The sequence below is a fragment of the Dysidea avara genome, chromosome 15, assembly GCF_963678975.1.
Source record: "Dysidea avara chromosome 15, odDysAvar1.4, whole genome shotgun sequence".
Classification (NCBI taxonomy): Eukaryota; Metazoa; Porifera; class Demospongiae; order Dictyoceratida; family Dysideidae; genus Dysidea; species Dysidea avara.
Genome location: NC_089286.1, coordinates 8616937 through 8635503, shown reverse-complemented (window position 1 = coordinate 8635503; position 18567 = coordinate 8616937). Strand labels below are relative to the sequence as shown.

At 38.3% G+C, this 18567-nt stretch overlaps 2 protein-coding genes and 1 pseudogene across 3 annotated transcripts in view; all 3 read left to right on the top strand.

Annotated features, from left to right (window-relative positions):
- The first annotated feature begins 2341 nt into the window (after nucleotides 1-2341).
- On the top strand, nucleotides 2342-5188 carry LOC136245753 (uncharacterized). Of its 2 annotated transcripts, none has more exons than XR_010696111.1 (4): nucleotides 2342-2401; nucleotides 3431-3609; nucleotides 4158-4243; nucleotides 4297-4895. XR_010696111.1 is itself a non-coding variant. In XM_066037232.1 (4 exons), the coding sequence occupies exons 1-4, from the start codon at nucleotides 2474-2476 to the stop codon at nucleotides 5006-5008; spliced, it is 1008 nt and encodes a 335-aa protein (XP_065893304.1). In that variant the 5' UTR covers nucleotides 2450-2473; the 3' UTR covers nucleotides 5009-5188. The 2 variants fall into 2 exon arrangements, 1 of the variants encoding a protein (XP_065893304.1); XM_066037232.1 differs by lacking the exon at nucleotides 2342-2401 and adding an exon at nucleotides 2450-2504 and having other exon boundaries at nucleotides 4297-5188.
- Nucleotides 5189-10777: 5589 nt separating this feature from the next.
- Nucleotides 10778-18567, top strand: part of LOC136245251 (uncharacterized) — a 33517-nt gene continuing 25727 nt past the window's right edge. Inside the window, exon 1 of the mRNA XM_066036741.1 lies at nucleotides 10778-10970. The gene's annotated coding sequence lies outside the window, so the exon portion shown is untranslated. The remainder of the gene's footprint in view (nucleotides 10971-18567) is intronic.
- LOC136245252 (zinc finger MYM-type protein 1-like) lies at nucleotides 15004-15934 on the top strand (annotated as a pseudogene).

The window sequence follows — 18567 nt, the reverse complement described above, 5'->3', positions numbered from 1 at the left end:
TTGGGTTGAGAAAGATCTTATACCAGCCCACATTGAAAGTGGAGTGCTGATTGAACCACCATCACAATTTAACAGAGCTTACTATCCCACAAAGGCTGACATCGGGGTAATGGTAACAAAAGTTATGACAAAACAACGCAATGGACTCTTTGATCAAGACGCAGTAATGGAGCTACTACAAAGCACTGCAGGTATAAAGCATTACTTCCAGCAATACAACAAAGGCACTGCAAAGTATATGAATTAGTTTAATTTGATCAATATAGCTACAATATTTTATTTTATAGGCTTGAAAGCCATATAAGCAAAGCTGGGTCCCACATGAACAGTAAGAATCCCATTGAAAGGTATATAGATAATATTATAGAATGGTGTTATTTTTTATGTACTGTATGATATTATAGACATTCTGAATTGCTGGAAGAGGCAGATGAGGCAGTGTCAAAAGTTTTTGTGCCAGACGCTGATCAAGAAGAACTATGCTTTAATGATGAACAGCCATTTTTATTAGTCCTCCAAACAAGGCAGCAAAGTAAATGGCTACAGCAGTATGGTAATACTATCACCTGTATGGATGTAACATACAAAACCTTACGGTATGGGTTTCCCTGTTTTTTTGTTGTTGTAAAAACATCTCTTGGGATAGGGAGAGTAGTAGGGACCATCATCCCACAGTATGAAACTGAAGATCTAATAAGAGAAGGCTTAATGAAACTGGCAGAATGGAATCCATCATGGTGTCCGCAGTTCTTTATGACTGACAAGAGTACACAGGAACTAGGTATATCACCCGTGAACAGGATTGTTCTTACCTTTTATTTTAGGAGCTGTTAAGGATATACATCCAAATTGTGTCAGGCTTGTGTGTGATTTCCACACCCTTCAAGCTTTTGAACAATGGGTAAACAATTCCCACCATGGTGTATCACCTGAAGTGAAGCAGTCTGCAAAGAAAGCATTTAAAGAATTGATGTATTCCAGAACCGGTAAGTTCGTTTGTCTTGTTTTAGAATAGTATTTGTATTAGGATTGTGTATAGAAGATCACGAAAAGGCCTTAGTAAAGATCACTACTTCCTCCTGGTACAAAGACAATGAAAAGTTACATACATATCTGCAGAATGAATGGCTGAGTTGCAAGCCAGTAAGTTTTTTTAATGTATATACAGTGTACATAACAAACTATCATGTAAATTTCACAGCTTTGGTTCCATGTTTTCAGACAAAAGTTTCATGGAGAAGTAAACACCAATAACTACACAGAGTCATTTAAAAATGTTTTGAAAAACCACTATTTTATCTTACGTAATGATAAGTCAGTCTTTTCCTTGATAAAACTCCTACTACAGCATGTCTTTCCTGAGCAAGAAAAGGAGTCCATAGAGTAGTCAGCCAGGCAAGCTAGAGATCACCGACTTCCAAGGGAGCTTCTTCCTTCATTTTTACATAATCGTCCCAAGCCAGTCATAAGTGCCTGCCTATCAAGTATTGAAAAAGCCAAAGCTATCGACATCTCCACCATTACTGAAGTAGACAAAGTAAATGGCATTTACCAAATACGTTCAAAAAATGGTGAGTATTCAATTGACATTAAGGGTGGAAACTGCACATGCCCTTATTATACATTGCGCCAAATACCATGTAAAGACATGTTCTGTATTTTTCAAAATTTCTGCTGGACTTGGAATGACCTTCCTCCATCATGCATACAGTGTCCTCACATGACTTTGGACAACGAAATTGACATGTACATTAATCAGGATGACTATCAACTAGTTGATCAGCAAGATGATGCACACAATCATGATAACTCATCAATCACAATGCATTCTTTAACCCCCATTCCACCTCATCAAACAGCTGGTTCAAAGTTACTCTGTTTGCAGAAACAGCTAAGAGATGAATTAGCAAAATGTACTGCAGCTGCGTTTATGATTAATGACATTGAGGTTCTAGAGACGTTAAAAGAGAAAGTACATGGCATACACCTAGAACTAGTTTCAGCTGCCTCGACATCACAAACAGAAGTAGGTCTATTTGCTATGAAGCAATTGATGAAAGAAGAGGTGTTGGACTCCAGAAAGAGATCAACAAAAATTTGTAGAGCAAATTGGGTGACAAAGAAGTACAGCAAAATGAAGAGGAAAACCAAAGGAGAGTACCCAGTACTACCGAAAAGATCCAGACCAGTGCAAAGAGATGATCCACTCAAAGCAGCTGCACATGCTTCAGTTGGCTGTCCAAAAGACAAGAAACATTCTGCAGCTACAGGTACAGTTCATATCTCAGTCACTGAGTTATCTTATTATCTATAAATTGTTTAATTAACAACTAGAAATGATGATCATGGTGGTATATCACAAAGTGATAAATCACAGTTAACCAGTACCACAAGTGAACAGGTATCTATCGCCTTTGTAATGTAGCAGTATAAGTTATGTTGTATATAGGCATTACTTACTCACTCATAATTGATGGATGATAAATTCTCACATGCTAAGAAAGGTATAATATACGTAGCTACATGCACATATTTCATATAAAGTTGTCATCTGAACTAAACGACCGAGATTGCATAAGCTTACTTCAATATTTTATAGACTTTACATTTTATATACTAGAAGTGATATTGCTGCAAGTCTCCTATACACAGCTGTTGATCAGCTGTTTAACATCCATTATACCACTTTGACACCTCAGATCAAAGGAAACCACTCACATATTGTCCTGACCACAGGGCGATATTGCCCTAACCTTACCTGTGGTTAGGACGATATCATATTATAGCCCTGACCACAATGCCTTTTATGCTGAGGCAACTAAAAAGCATCAGTTCCCTTCGATTCTCTATATATATTGGGTTTCTTAAAGTTTTGCATTGTGGGCTTGAGTTTATTTAGCATATAGGCTTATAGCATTCTCTTCATGGAAAAATAATCAAATGAGTCATCATCACATAGTTTAACTACTACACACCACTAAATAATTCTTTGTGCAGTGTAGGGGTTGGTTCTCAAAACAGCACATTTCAACCATACGTAACCTCTACTCTTCAGCACTTACTCTAGTACCTTAGACTATTTCCTTAACTGGATTACTTGGCTAGAAATGGTACCACTAAAACCAGAAAAATCCACAATCATTTCTTTTTTGAATAGCACAGCCCAAAATTCAAACCCACAATAAATATCTACATAGCTTTGTAGTGGTGAATGTAGTTTTGTTTCTTCACATAATATTAGGTGAACATACCGAAGTGGTATATTACTTTTACCATGGCCACTCCTGATATATATGCCCACGCCCTCGGGCATATATATACCCTTGTGGCCATGGTAAAACTATTAAATGTAAATATATCACACAAAGTATTTACAATGGTTGCATATGCTTTAGCTGATTTTGCATATAAATGTACGTACTTATTGCAGGAAAAAAACGACAAGGATGTGGTCAGTGTGAGGCATGTACAAAGGCAGACTGTGGAAAGTGTCGTTATTGCCTTGATAAAAAGAAATTTGGTGGAAAGGAGAGACTTAAACAACGTTGTGTTCATAGAAAGTGTAGGAAAATTCACATTAGGGAAAACAAACTTTCAGAAAGCAGAAAGGTATGTATGTATGTATTATGCAACTGTTTGGGCTAGATATAATCGGATTCGTATACAAACTTTTAGTCTTGAGTCTCTTGACCAACTTGTCCATAACAGGCAAATTACGTGCATACATACATATTTCATCCAAGTACATGCCAGTACTTCATGTTGTCAATATATCACGCATATCAGCATAAATGTAAATGTAGCCATGCAAACATTATAAGTGTAGCCATGTTACACATTAATATGTACGTATTCCAATTGGAGTGCATATAATGTGCTAAATTATTGTTATGTGCCTCTTAAATGATGTGGGACTAAAGTTAAGGTTAAGACAAAAATCTGCAAAATTTGTTCACTAGTTAGCTATAATGAGTTTACTCGTAGCAGTATGAGTCTACCTATCACTTGACATACTCATTCGCCAATGTAACTTTACCCCTAAATCTTACAGTGAATTCTATGTGTACAGCTATATATAAACATGAATTATGTTTCCAAACTATTGAGACTAAGACATAGCTATAGACTTACAATGCTATGGGCGTATCTTTGTATAGACACCAAACTCAGTGGAACAACACGTCAAAGCATCAATCAAGTCATTACACACAATTACAAGTCAAATACTGTGTACATCAAACAGGTAAGTTATAAATGTCAGAATAATAACATACTGATTACATAAAGTAACTGTAGGGAAATAAATCCTGTCAAGCTGTCACTATCTGCTAGCAGTATTTTCAGTTACCGTCTTATGTTGGCAAGTACTTTGAGACTAGACATCACAGAAGAACAGTGTAGGGAAATTTCAGTTATGCCACCTAGTCCATCAACTTTCTCCATCCAGCTGTTACTATCTGAGCAGAATAGGTCTCTAGATAGGATCATTGGTGATGGTAATTGTCTTTTCAGATCATTCTCAAAGGAGCTTTTTGGGGATGAGAAACACCATACAAACCTACGAGGGATTATAATGGAGTTTATATCAAACAATTCGGACACTTTCAAACAATTTTTATCAGACAGCTCAGAAAATATTATTCAACACTGTAAAACAGTAAGCAGAGTAGGCACCTTTGCTACACAAGTAGAGATTTATGCTTTCTCTCATTTTCTACACCTACCAATTTACGTGTACAGTATGGTTGGATTGGCTTCATCTTGGAAATGGCTCCAGTACCAGCCAAAGAACACAGTGAAGTATAATCCCCTACATTCCAATTTGCCATTGCCATCCCCAAGCAATTACCACATTGAACTGTGCCATACCAATGGGAACCACTTTGATCGTGTAATACCAATAAGTCAGTTATTCAAATCAGTATCGGACTCATCATATGACCAATACATAAAAGATTATCCAGCATTATCAGGGACAGAAAACAAAGAAAACATTATTGAACTGTAAACACATATACACAAACTGTAGCTTGGTATCTCAGACATTGTAACATCTGCTCACGTTTCATATATACATTATATCATACAGTTTGATAGCATTAAGCAGACCATCAACTAGTTATAAATACACTCGAAACTGTAATACATAATTCCACGATGTAATGCTGTCTGATATAATTATAACAAGTCAAAGTGTACTGTATCTTTGAACTAGTTGGACATCAAAGCCATGAGTAAACCAAATTCCATGATTTGATATGCAAGTGAAATCTCAAGTGGCACCTTTTAATGCCATGCTAAAAAGCTAAAAGTGGTACATATAATAATGATATCAAGATAATAAACTTGAATCCGTTGATCTATATGGCAATCCCTGGATCGGAGCTCGTTAACTTATTACATTGCAGTAAAGTGGACAAAATTTTAAGACACACACACAATTATTAACTTTTTGGGATACTTCAAACCTTACTTGGTGGTACTCATTTGTTCTAAAACTTTTACTACAAGCACAATGTGGGTTAAAGTATAAATCACACTGTTAAAATGAGGTGTTACAGGTGATCGTAAAGGTGTTCATGTATACCCATGGTATTTACAACACCCTAAGGGAGTACTGTAGCACTAGGGGTGTTATTGAACACCACAAATGTCACTTTATTCCCCATAATAGCTAAGCCACTGTAAGGGTGTTTGCCTACACCTTGGTATATTGAAACCCACAATCGGATGCTCCTATTAAAAATTAGGTTATAAATACATTTTGTTAACTTCTATAAGAGTGACTTGGAAACAACCATGTGATAAGTATAAAAGTGTTGCAAAAATATAATTGTGTACTGCTAATGTGGTTTGTTGTTGTTAATCGTTGCGTATAAATTGAAATCAACATGAAGGTTACCGGAATGTTATAGCAAGCCTACATTTCTTTTCAACAAAATGCCACCATGGAGAGCACTAGAACACCTTTAAAGTGTACTGTGACGCCTTTATAGCTATTCCTAGAACACCCTTAGGGAGTATTGTAACGCCTTTGTAACACCTTTTAGTTGCTCCTAGAGCACCCCTGGGGAGTACTACAACTCCCTTCAAAGGAGTTTAATTTACACAGCAGTTAGAACTCCTCTAAAGGTGATTGGATTACACCCTATTTTTAACAGTGCATAGCCCACCCATGTTTCTAAGTGCGATACGGAGGTATTTTTCCTAATACCATACCATTCTTCAAAAAAATGCAACACCACCCACCCACAATTATATGCATGCACACAACCACAGTCACCCATGCATGTGCACATATACATATACACACACACACACACTACACAATGCAAAAAACCCAGTTGACTGGGCTACCCTTGCACTACTTGGGTGTACAGGTTATTAAACCCCAGTAGTGGGACTAGTACTCCACAAAAACACATGTGCTTGCAACTTTGAAGTTAGTTGTAAAAATGTCTAGCTATAGTTGTTCTCTTATTGTACATTATTGTACATGCATATCTAGCACACAAATGCTGTGCTGTAGTTGTGTACTTATAAACCACACACTCCGCAGATTGGACATCAAGTTATGACTGTCACTCTAAGGTGGTTAGAGGCATTTGCAACTAGTGACTAGTGTAAGTACCGTAGATTCCCTAAAAATTCGGCAGAAATAAATTAATTCTGTTCGTGTCTGGCAGAACAATTAGGAAAAAAATGTACCAGCCCGGTGTTATTGTCGAATTTTTAAGGATCTATCCCTAATACAGTCTACACGCTTCATGGCTATGTTATTTGCGATCTGCTTACTGGTTACTTTCTGGATTTATTTCTACAGGGACCAACAGGAACGCCTTGTGGCGGAACTGACGATACTGGCCGTAACACTCACTTCACTGCAGCACTATATACCGTGATTGCCTACATTATCCAGAAGAGATCAATGTCATTACTGCATCGCTTTTGTATACAGTCACTCGACACTAATAATAATAGAAACCACAATCAATATTATTAAACTAACTATCTCGTAATAATTAATTAAATCTCGCTAGCTCCCAGTTGCTGCATGAAGTGTTCCATGACTAAACAGAGCATTATATCTGAGGATGTATCATGTTTGTGGGCTCTAGGAGAGATGTTATTCTGTGAACAGAAACGAAGATCGTTTTGTGGTAGCCGTGATGTCACACAATGATATCGTTGGGCACGTTCGTTCCGTGAACAATTTTACACTTTGTGCTTAGGCAGTTCATCCAGCATCAAGGTAGCATAATATGTGAGGTCACTGGGAATGCTCAGTACTAAAGAAACCTTCGTCAATTAGTACTCCAAGTGCCGAAAAATTAGCACGCTTGTAATAGAAACTTTCTTTCCGCTTGCCGAAATTTAGAGCACATTGTGTTCAAAGCACGGGGAGTGCCGAATATTATTTTAGAGATGCCGAAATTTTAGGGAATCTATGGTATACTGTTTATGCACCTACAATTTGTACCCCAAGTACAAGCTAAACAGGTGGAGTTTACAAATAAAATGTTCCACAGGTGTGGATGGCCATACTTTTTTCACTTTGAGTCATTGTTTCTCATCACCACCTGCATCATCCTGACAACTCATTCCCATTGTATAAATTCACACAAGCCGCCACTTCGACACATGTGTTCTTTACACTGCTGTGATGCCATAGGTACTGGCTACCGCTAACCCGGCTTGACGTTTTCGATCACTGCCGTTTCCCAGCTGTGCAAGATCCGAGTCTAACGTGAAAGGAAGCGGTGTGAGCTTCGATTTTTTCAAAACTTCGGCAAAAGCACATTCAGTCTCTCCGTGATTATTTTAAATTGTGTAACATTGTCACTACAACATATAACCCAATCCCACAATGACTCCACCTATATGCCCATATAAAATGCATACATTTTTAGAGACCCTTGGATCTTTGTGGATTTTAAACACCTTGCTTTGCTCGGTTTTAAAATCCACAAAGATCCTTGTGCTAGGTCTCTAACCTACACTTAGGGAAGGTTTTCAAATTATAGAATGCTCAATACTTTTGTCATCACTTTTCCCCGGAAATCTGAAGCCATAGCAACTTCTTACCAGACCATGCCTTAGGTCGCAACCCGCCTATAGAAACCACTTTTTCAAGGTGTGGACATAGTGGGGCTTAGATTGATAGGTGCATAATTGACTGATTATAATAAAAAAGTCAATACTGTAAGTTAATTAACCCTATACAAACCATGAAGTGAAAAGCTCACAATGCATGCTACACGAGGCTAAGAATTCAATCACAATAAAAACTACCTAGATTACAAATTTTTCAAAACTGTACATCAAGAGTGCCCACCGTCAATCCCTTCCCAATGGAAAGATCTACCAGACTATATCACCCAAGACGATTCATTACACCTCATCCACTTATTTGAACCAAAAAGTTTTTATTAAAGGATTGGAACAATCTACTATCTAATAAACAACATTAACTCTTTTTCAGTGGAACTTTATACAGCACTGTGTTGAACTAAACAACATCATTGTAACTACATCCTGTGATTGCACTAATTAATTTCTTTTCCTGAGTACATCAACTGTGCTGTCTGCTCAGTAATGATTAAATAAAAAAAGACCACTACATCTTTAAAGTTAGCCCTATTCACTCGTGACACACTGGCTGAGGAATAGGCCTACAGTCCTTCGTGATCACTACTGAGGTGCACATACACGAGTGAAACTACATACCTTCCATAGTGAAACAGCGAAAATCGCCACCTGTTCAATAGCACTAATAGTCCAACAACCACCTGAGGTCACCACTAAGGTCACAAGGAAGGGTTAATACCTGACTTTGGTACGCGGAGAAACACGGGTGACCATAATTCCTATGGGGATATTTATTTCTCAAACTTTGATTTTACATATTTCAATAAATACCACATGGATTTTAATCCGGTAAAGTGCATTACGAAGTACGAAGCACTGATTACCATTAACTGGAACGGCAGCTTTTGAAACATTTATTGAAGGTGTGTAATTTAAGTATGTGTGAAAAATTGGTTGGTTGGAAATCGCTACTTACGGTGTCTGCGGTGTCTTACACTGTTATTATGTTATTATTATCTACTTTGCCAGTTAGGCACTGGAGGGTGTACACAGAAGGCAGAGCCTGTTCGAGGTGTCTTAGCTACCTAGACGTGACTTGGGGACTTTGTAAAAGTGTGAAGCCGATTGTTGTCTACTTCATTCCATCTTGTTAACGTTCGTCTTACTCTCCGCAGTCTTCGAGTAGCAGCCATTTTTTGTCCAAAATCGTGTTGATCACGCGAGCAGGCTGTATACCACGTGTTCGCGGCACGCCCATGTGACTTACAAGTTACGTAAAGAAGGCGCCATACAACACTCCTTTACGAGTTAGTGTTGAGATCTTGTTCTTATCCCGTCGACGATCGTTGGGTAAGAACAAGTTACCTTATAGGGTTTTTTTTCTTGTTGTATGTATGTATGTACCGGCGTATGCATGTATAGCAGGGGCGTAGCCAGGATTTTTTTGAAGGGGGGTTCCAGCACCAGCATTGAGTTACTAGAAGCAGGGGTCTCAATGGCGGATCCAGGATGGGGCATTTGGGGCAAATGCCCCCCCCCTTCAAGAAATTGCATACAAGATCGAGATACTCTAATAGAGCAGTCAATTACTCTAATAAACCAGTCACAATGCTCATGAGGCAGTGTAGCTTACCTATGAAGCTATAAATAGGATTTTATTTTACATAACAGACGTGATATAGTTGGTAAGGATAACTAGCTATTATTGTCGTGACCTTTTTTTTTTTTTTTTGGTCTTCAAATGTTTTTCAGAAAGGTGCCCCCCCTCTTTCCAGACTATGGATCCGCCCCTGGGTCTGGGGGCACAGCCCCCAGCCGCTGAGAGACTTTCAATATTTTAATAAATCAAAACTCAGCAAATTGCTATATTTTATGCAAAAAGTACATTAATTATAATGCATTAAGTGCCCCTGGGATGAAGGTAGTACTAGATAAAGTCACCTAGTGGAAACAGACAGCATAACACATAGAGACACATATAGTAATCTGTAAGTGATGGTTATATCTCACTGTGGTATAGGAGCCATGAATCCACTGATACAAATGACAATCAAAACATTATAACTATACAAATATGCATAGCATGAATTCATTTTGCATAACACAAGTGATAAATTACTGGAGCTCTATATCTTTAAACACTGCACACCAAAGCTATAGCAGTATAAGGTCATGCTAGGTTTTGCATTTAATGTTGGAATGTCTGAAAAACTTCATATGGACATGGATATTTAAATGCATGTTTTATTAGAGTATACCTGACTGCTCTATTAGAGTATATACCTGACTGCTCTATTAGAGTATATCGATCTTTTTGAAGAGGGCTCATGTTACCTCTGTAAATCTTTCCCTGAGAGATGAATGTAAGTTTTATCAATTGTTGTGCTGTGCCATTACACTATATTGCTCACTCATTTTGTCCTGCCACACTAAATGGTGTGTTAGGATCCTGCTTGCAGAAGTCTAAATTTTACAGGGGGGTTCCTGAACCCCCCGGAACCCCCCCCTCCCTACGCCCCTGTATAGAGTTACACTTTTTTTTTCCTTGCCATGCCCACAACTGACTACTGTGCGCTACTGTGTAGATCAGATCTGTGGTCGCATGTTAGTCCGAGGATTCACATACTTGTCTCTTTATGTTGTACACATTCATCATAATCATGATGGTCTCTCTCTCGCAGGCGCGTATATTAGGAAAGAACTGAGAAGCACTATTGTAAAATCCATCCGAGGTATAACGAAAGGTAAAACCACAAGTCAACTACTGGAATAAGGCCATAGAGTCAAGGTAAAGTTGTTTCTGGTGAAGGTGGTTGGACTACGGTGCACCCAGTGTGACACCAGACTCTCTCGGAGGTTTGGAGAGCTGTCATTTCAGTCTTGTAAGTTACTTAAGTAGCTATGGTTCATAGGACTACACTAGACTAGTATATCTATCCTTGTATTTTTGGTGTAATCAATGCTTGCACTGTATGCAGCATGTGTGTAGCCAATTTACTGATGTGGTTAGATATCTGTTGCTGTAGTAAGTAGCTATTTAACTTTTCTAGTATTGTCAAGATTGTATGCCACCCTTCAGTGCTTCACTGGTAAACTTGACAATCATAAACCTACGTTTTGTGACTATACAGTACTGTATTTTGTCACTGATATTTCTGACACAATACTGCCCATAGGTGGAACAGGTTATGAGCCTTCCCACTTGCCAACATTCACTTTACTATACTGGTCCTGTTGATGTGAAAAATTACAGGGTATCTCTGAATATCGATACACAATAGTGTGTTGTATGGCTAAGTACAGCCAGTGCAGGCATGCAACAGACAAGTGCGCATTTACAAAAACCAAGAAAATGTTGTTCTCACACATTTATAGCTTGATAGTTCCTAAGTACAATTTTGTGGTGGGATGTGGGGCACCTGCTATTCCAATTTTGACCCCACAATCCAGCACTGAGATGTGCGTCTTCAAAGATAATATTATTTTCTTCATATCTGATTCTTCGCACCACTTAGAAATTGCTATAACTTGTGCATACTTCAGTCAGTTTACCTCAAATTTGGAGAAACATCATAAAGCACATTTGCAGTCCAATTTTTGTATACATATTGGAATGAAAAACAAGGAAGTTTGTGCAATTTGTTTAAACAATGCAAAAGCAATTTTTGTCATGGCTACAGGGTAAACCGCTTCAAGGGGCAGGTTGAAAATTGGTTTGTAGATAGGTTAACCGTCATAGGAATGCCGTTGGTGGTTTGAAAAGAACCGAGATAAAGACCATCGAGTTATAGCAAAAAAAAATACCAACCATGTGTATCAGGCACATGATCTAGAAAAACAATTCATTGTCATGTCTAACAGAAAAACTGCTGAAGGAGATGAGGTATGAAATGTAAGTATATTAATCATGTTAGGAAAGCCTTTCAGTAGCATAGAATAATCTGAAATTAAAACCAGTAAGTTATAATGCAAAAACCAATGACCTGTAAGTTCATGGTTGAAATACTCTAATAGTGCAGTCACCCATTAGCTATGCATTATATTAGAGCACAAAACGTTCAGCTACAATACAAGTCTCCCTATAAAGAGCTCAGCCACATTACAAGTCACTCAGTGGAGAGTTCAGCTATGTAGCAACTCTCACTGTAGAGAGTTCAGCTATATAACAAATCTCCCTATAGGAGAGTTCAGCTATGTCAAGTCACCCTGTAGAGAGTTTAGCTGCATTATAAATCATTCAGAGAGTTCAGCTACATTACAAGTCTCCCCATACATAGAGAATTCAGTCCCATTACAATTCACTCAGTGAAGAGTTCAGCTATGTTTCAAGTCCCACTGTAGAGAGTTCAGCTACATTACAAGTTACCTGGTGGAGAATTCAGTTACATAACAAGTTTCGCTGTAGAGAGATCAGTTCAGCTGCATTTCAAGTCACCCAGTAGAGACATTGTAAGTTACGTTGTACGGAGTTCAGCTACATTACAAATTCCTTGGCCTGAAGAGAGTTCAGCTTCATTACAAGTAACCCAGTAGAGAGTGCAGCTATATAACAAGTTTCGCTGTAGAGAGCTCAGTTCAGCTACATTTCAAATCACCAGTGGAAAGTTCAGCTACGTTACAAGTCCCCCTGTAGAGAGTTCATCTACATTACAAATTACCCAGTGGAGAATTCAGCTACGTAACAGCTCTTCCTGTAGAGAGATTGCTAGTCTCCCTATAGAGAGTTCAGCTATATAACTGGAGAGTTCAGCTACATTACAAATCACCCCGTAGAGAGTTCAGCTACACAGCAAATCTCACTGTTGGGAGTTCAGCTACATTACAAATCACCCAGTAGAGAGTTCAGCCATGTAACAAGTTTTAGATCAGCTGCATTACAAACCACCCAGTAAAGAATCCAGCTACATCACAGGTCTCCCTGTATAGACTTCAGCTACATTGCTAGTCACCCAGTAGACAGCTTAGCTACATAGCAAGTCTCACTGTAAAGAGTTCAACTATATTACAAGTCACCCAGTAGAGAGCTTAGCTACATAACAAGTCTCACTGTAGAGAGAGAGAGAGAGTTTAGCTACGTAACAAGTCTCTTTATAGAGAGTTCAGCTACATTACAAATCTCCTGGTAGAAGTTGCCTTTTCATACATGATGATATTTTATTATGACTACATATTACAGCTACCTCAAAATTTTTCTCTTCTTTTCTTTCTACAGTAAAGAAAGAAAGCAAGTAAAAGTCAGTCTCAAAACCAGTTGGGTAATGCCGGTTTTGGATAATTACATAAAGGAGTGATATCTGTGTATACCAAACACAACCTAGTTGTGAGATACAGTGCATACAGCCTCCAAAACTCAGGGTGAAAAAATTGTAAAATCAATATGTCAATTGTTTTTAATGATGATAGCAAGCTACAAGATTTTTAAAAAATTGTAATAATCAATTCCTTATTCAAAAAATAGTGTTTACTCTTCAGAACTGCAAACTGAGTAATTAGTAACTAACATACATCTGGTCATTAATTTTCTGTAATACCTAAACCAATTTCTAAACTACTGCCCAAATCATTGCATGCCATGAATTTTAAGTGTGTTTGTAATTTTCATTAGTATTGATTGCACTACTCAAGTTTGCTATGTCTTTTCAAGAAAATCAAAGTGATAGTGGTGATGGCTTTGATGGAGATGGTCGAGCTATTGTATCACCTCAACACTCTTTACAACATGTTCCAACACAACATGAACCACACAAATTATCCACTGGTATCGAAAGTGACAGGACAAGGAAACCACAAGTAACAACACTAAGAATGTACGATTTATTGGTCATGATCGCAGTGATCTTCCTTTGGAATTATCTGATCTATACTCTAGCTAGTTCAAGTCCTTCATTCATTGTAGCTACATAGTTTAGGTCTTCCTTCATTGATCATATATACAGTAGTTGTCTTGAGTCCTTCTTGATTCACTGTAGCTATAGTTCACAGGGCCGGAGCAATCGGTCAGGCCAGTCAGGCAAATGCCTGACCACTTTTCAGGCTTAAATGTTCCACTAACTAGCTAATGATCAAATCTAAAAAAAGATCGTCAGTGCTAAGCTACCCATTAGCTAGCTACATAGTATCATACATTATAGACTGAACGCTGAGATGATTAATAGCCTACTTACTGCTAAAGATTAACAGGGTGTTAGTCTCCATAATATTATCGTCATCTGGTTGATTATCTCGATGTAGGTAGCATATCACGTGATTGAGTCTAGATTCATTCGAATTTATAAGAATCGCAATGTGAATGGCGTTTTTCAGATCGATAAATTTGAGTAGTTTACCTATCCTTGCCGAGAAACCTAACCAACCAAGGAATATCAGTTTTCCTAAGAGAAGCTATGGACAGACTAAAATAACTAAAAGACCATTCCTAAATGGCGATGGCTTCACTATGACAGTGCTGGTGACAAAGCATTTTGTTTCTTGTGCGTTTCTGCACTTAAAACACAAAAGATGAAGCCAGATGGTAATATTGACAAAGCTTTTGTAACGCGAGGTTACTCCAATTGGAAGGATGCGTCTGATGACAAGGGCGGATTTGTCAGTCATGAATGTTCCTCAGCGCACAGAAGAGCAGTTGAGGTTATGGAGACACTGCCTAAAGCAACCTGCGATATTGGCGAACTGTGTTCGAGTGCTCATGCAGATGAAAAGCTTCAGAATCGATCTTATGTATTGAAAGTGTTCCAAACAATACAGTTTTTATCAAGACAAAGTTTAGCCCTACGTGGAGATCAAAATGACCAGGAAAGTAATTTTGTACAGCTCATGAAGCTGCGTGGAATTGATGATTCTAATGTTAGGAAACATTTAGACCAAAGTACAGATAAATATACCTGTCATCAAATACAGGACGAAATGATTCGTATTATGGCGCTCCATACTTTGAGGAATATATCAGCTGACTTTCAAGCAGCTACATACTACTCAATAATGGCAGATGAAGTAACTGATGCCTCCAATAGGGAACAAGTTGTAATTTGTCTGCGGTGAATAGATACTTCATTTGAGCCTCATGAAGAATTTATTGGGCTTTACAAGGTTGATGAGACATCTGCGAATACCATCACTAAGGCTCTAATGGATGTGTTGGAAAGAATGCACCTATCGCTATCCAGTTGTCGTGGACAGTGTTACGATGGTGCCAGCAATATGAGCGGGATTAGACGAGGTACTGCTGCTCAATTTTTGTTAAAAGAGCCTCGTGCTCTATATAATCATTGCTATGGTCATGCATTAAATTTAGCTGTGGGTTAAACAAATCAAGTTACTAAGAGATACATTAGACACTTGTTTAGAGATGTCAAAGCTACTTAAGTATTCTCCAAAGCGTGACACAGCATTTGAGGCTTTGAAGTCAGAAATCGCTCCTAGCAATCCTGGATTTAGAACACTATGTCCTACACGGTGGACAGTGCGTGCTGTAACACTAAACAGCATATTTAAAAATTATTGTGTTTTGAAAGAGTTTTGGGAACTGGCCCGGGACTTCAAGGTTGACTCAGAATCCCATGCCCGTATAATTGGAGTTCAATCACAGATGAATGAATTTTCCTTTTTGTTTGGGCTAAAGATTTCTGAGCGGATATTGTAGCACACAGATAATCTAAGCAAAACTCTGCAAAACCCTAAATTAACTGCAGTGGAGGGAGCAAAAATAGCACACTTCACCCGAACAACTGTGCTAAAAATGCATTCAGATAGAGATTTTGATCTCTTTTGGGCAAGAATTTTGAAACTTAGGGAAGAATTAGTAGGAAACCGCAGCAGTCCTACTAAGAAAAAGAAAAGCGCCATCTAGGCTAGATGCAGGCACTGCAGCACCAGAGTTCCATTCTACTGTTGAAGGTTATTACAAGCAGATTTACTATGAAACCATAGATTTGATAGCTTCTTTCATTTCACAAAGATTTGATCAGCCTGGTTTAAAAACCTACAAAATTCTACAGGATTTGCTTTTAAAAGCAGCTGGGAATGGATCGTACAATGATGAGCTGAAAGCTGTAATTGAATTTTATCAAGATGATTTCAATGAAGTGTCTCTCAAAGCACAATTGGAACTGTTTAGGGCTGGGTACAAAGAAGCTAAAAAGGGTCTACCTGACCTTTGTGAAGTCATTGAGTACATGAAAACCCTCTCTCCTGCTATGCAAACTGGCTTGTCAAAAGTTGTGAAATTGCTGACTTTGATTCTTGTGATGCCAGCTACAAATGCTGTTAGTGAACGTACTGCATCTGCTCTACGACGTGTCAAGACATATCTTCGGTCTACAATGCACCAAGATCGTCTAAACCATTTAATGATCATGCATGTGCATAAAGCAGAAACAGATGATCTTAAATTAGAGAGTTGTGTGAATGAATTTATATCACTAAACCCTTACAGGGCCTCCAAAATTTCCCTGTTTACTGACAATCAATAGTTACAGTAACTAGGTATATACATGTAAACATTAATAGTAAGTTTGTAGGTTTTCAAGTGGTTATGATGTTGACTGTAGTCCTCCATGTCCTTTTTCCAAGTGAAAATCTCTTCTTTAAATATGATATATGATATTACATATCTAGCAGGAACACACAAGTGCATGGATTATAGACACATAATATGCAAAATAATAATACTTGACCACAGAATATAATAGATATTTTATTGAAAATTACTGTGAAATGTCATTAAAATTGCATATCTGAGCATGCAATTTTCAAAAATTTCCTGGGGGGGGGGGGGGGGGGGGGCCATGCCCCCAGACCCCCTAGAAGACAGTGTGCGAAGTTGGTGTGTCTCCAAAATGCCTGACCACTCTAAATTTCACTGCTCCAGCCCTGGTTCATGTCCTTCTTGTAGGCCTCCTGGAACTTCTTCGTTCTGGAAAGTGTAAGTATGGTGATGACTAACTGCATATTGATGCTACAACTGCTAGTTGCTGGATGCCTGGACGCTTCTCTCTGAATCTCTGCACTTCTGTTCCTGTATGTGAGTGCAACGGGTTAGTTGTTAAAAATCACTGAAAGAAGCTTTACTACTGGACTGTACCAATGTTACCAGAATTTACAAGGTGCATCTGTTACACTGGAAAATTGTCTATAGAAACTGTATGAACATGATTGACAAATTGTAGGCTACTACACCACATTTCATATAACACAACACAGTAATACCTGGGAAAGTGCATCATGCTAGCAGTGAACTCTATCGGAAACCAGTTTGCTTTTGTAAAGTATTAAATATCTCTTGACTGGCTGGTTTCATGTACATAAAACTACTACGTATGAAATGGAATTGCCCAAGTTTGAATATTCTGAGTTGGGGTCATTATTTTAAAAATGTAACCCAATATGTGTTTCTAAGCAATGTATGAATTGGAAACGCGCATATAAAAGGTATTACAAATGGTATACAGTCCTTGTAATACAATGTCACAATGTTGTGTAGATCTGGTAGTGGAGACTAGTGTAGAATAATGTGATTCTTTCACAGTTGCAGAAACTTATAAGGCCTTTTGTCAAATAGAGTGCCTTGGTATCATCCCTAAAGTTGTTTTGTTGTTGAGTGTTGCATAGTTTCGCAGTTAACTACGCTGTTTGTGGTTTTTATGTTGCTCTGGTACATTTGTTTAGGATAATCACTGACTAGGTGATGGCAAAAGAAAGGATAGTCACTTAATTTATAGAACTAAACTGTGTTTTATTTCTTTAGCTATTAAAACCTGTTATAGAACTTTGCGTGGGCGAGATCAAAGGAAAAAGTGTACTTTTAATTTCATAAAGTACACTCTCAGCTGGCCAACAGTGCTTCATGACCACAAAGAGTGCTTTATTGAACGAATAAAGCACTCTTTGCGGTGCAGTAAAGCACTCTTTGTGGGCAATAAAGCACAGTTGCCCACGTGCCTTAGTCGGGGCTCGCGCCAGTACGACTAATCACCCACGCCGGTGAAGGCTGATAGCCTCGCCGCGCTGAGTGATCAATCACCCCAGCCAATACAAGTTTTACCACTGGATTGCTTTTATAGACGTACCTAAATGCTTCGATGATGGGTGGGAGAAGGTAACATTGCTGTTACGTTTGTTAATGTAAACGGACAAGTCCTGGAGATATCATGGAATTGTTTCACTGTGACTCACAATAGAATCGATTGTGGGTTGCGAGCAAAACCTGCCAAAATAAGTGATGAACGTCTACCAAGCCAAATTATGGTGAAATACGTGTGAGTTACTTTGTTAAACTAGTTCGTGTGCGTTCAGGCTGCTAATAGTTCGTGCAACGCATGTTAATTACGAGTCCTAGTGTATGGTGAAGCTACACGACTAGAAAGTTTCATAAATCATTTAAAGCATAGCCCTGCTCATGCTACATGAAAATAAAGTACTCGGCCGCGCACCTCGTACTTTCATATAGCACTCGCAGCTATGCTTTAACATATACATATAGGA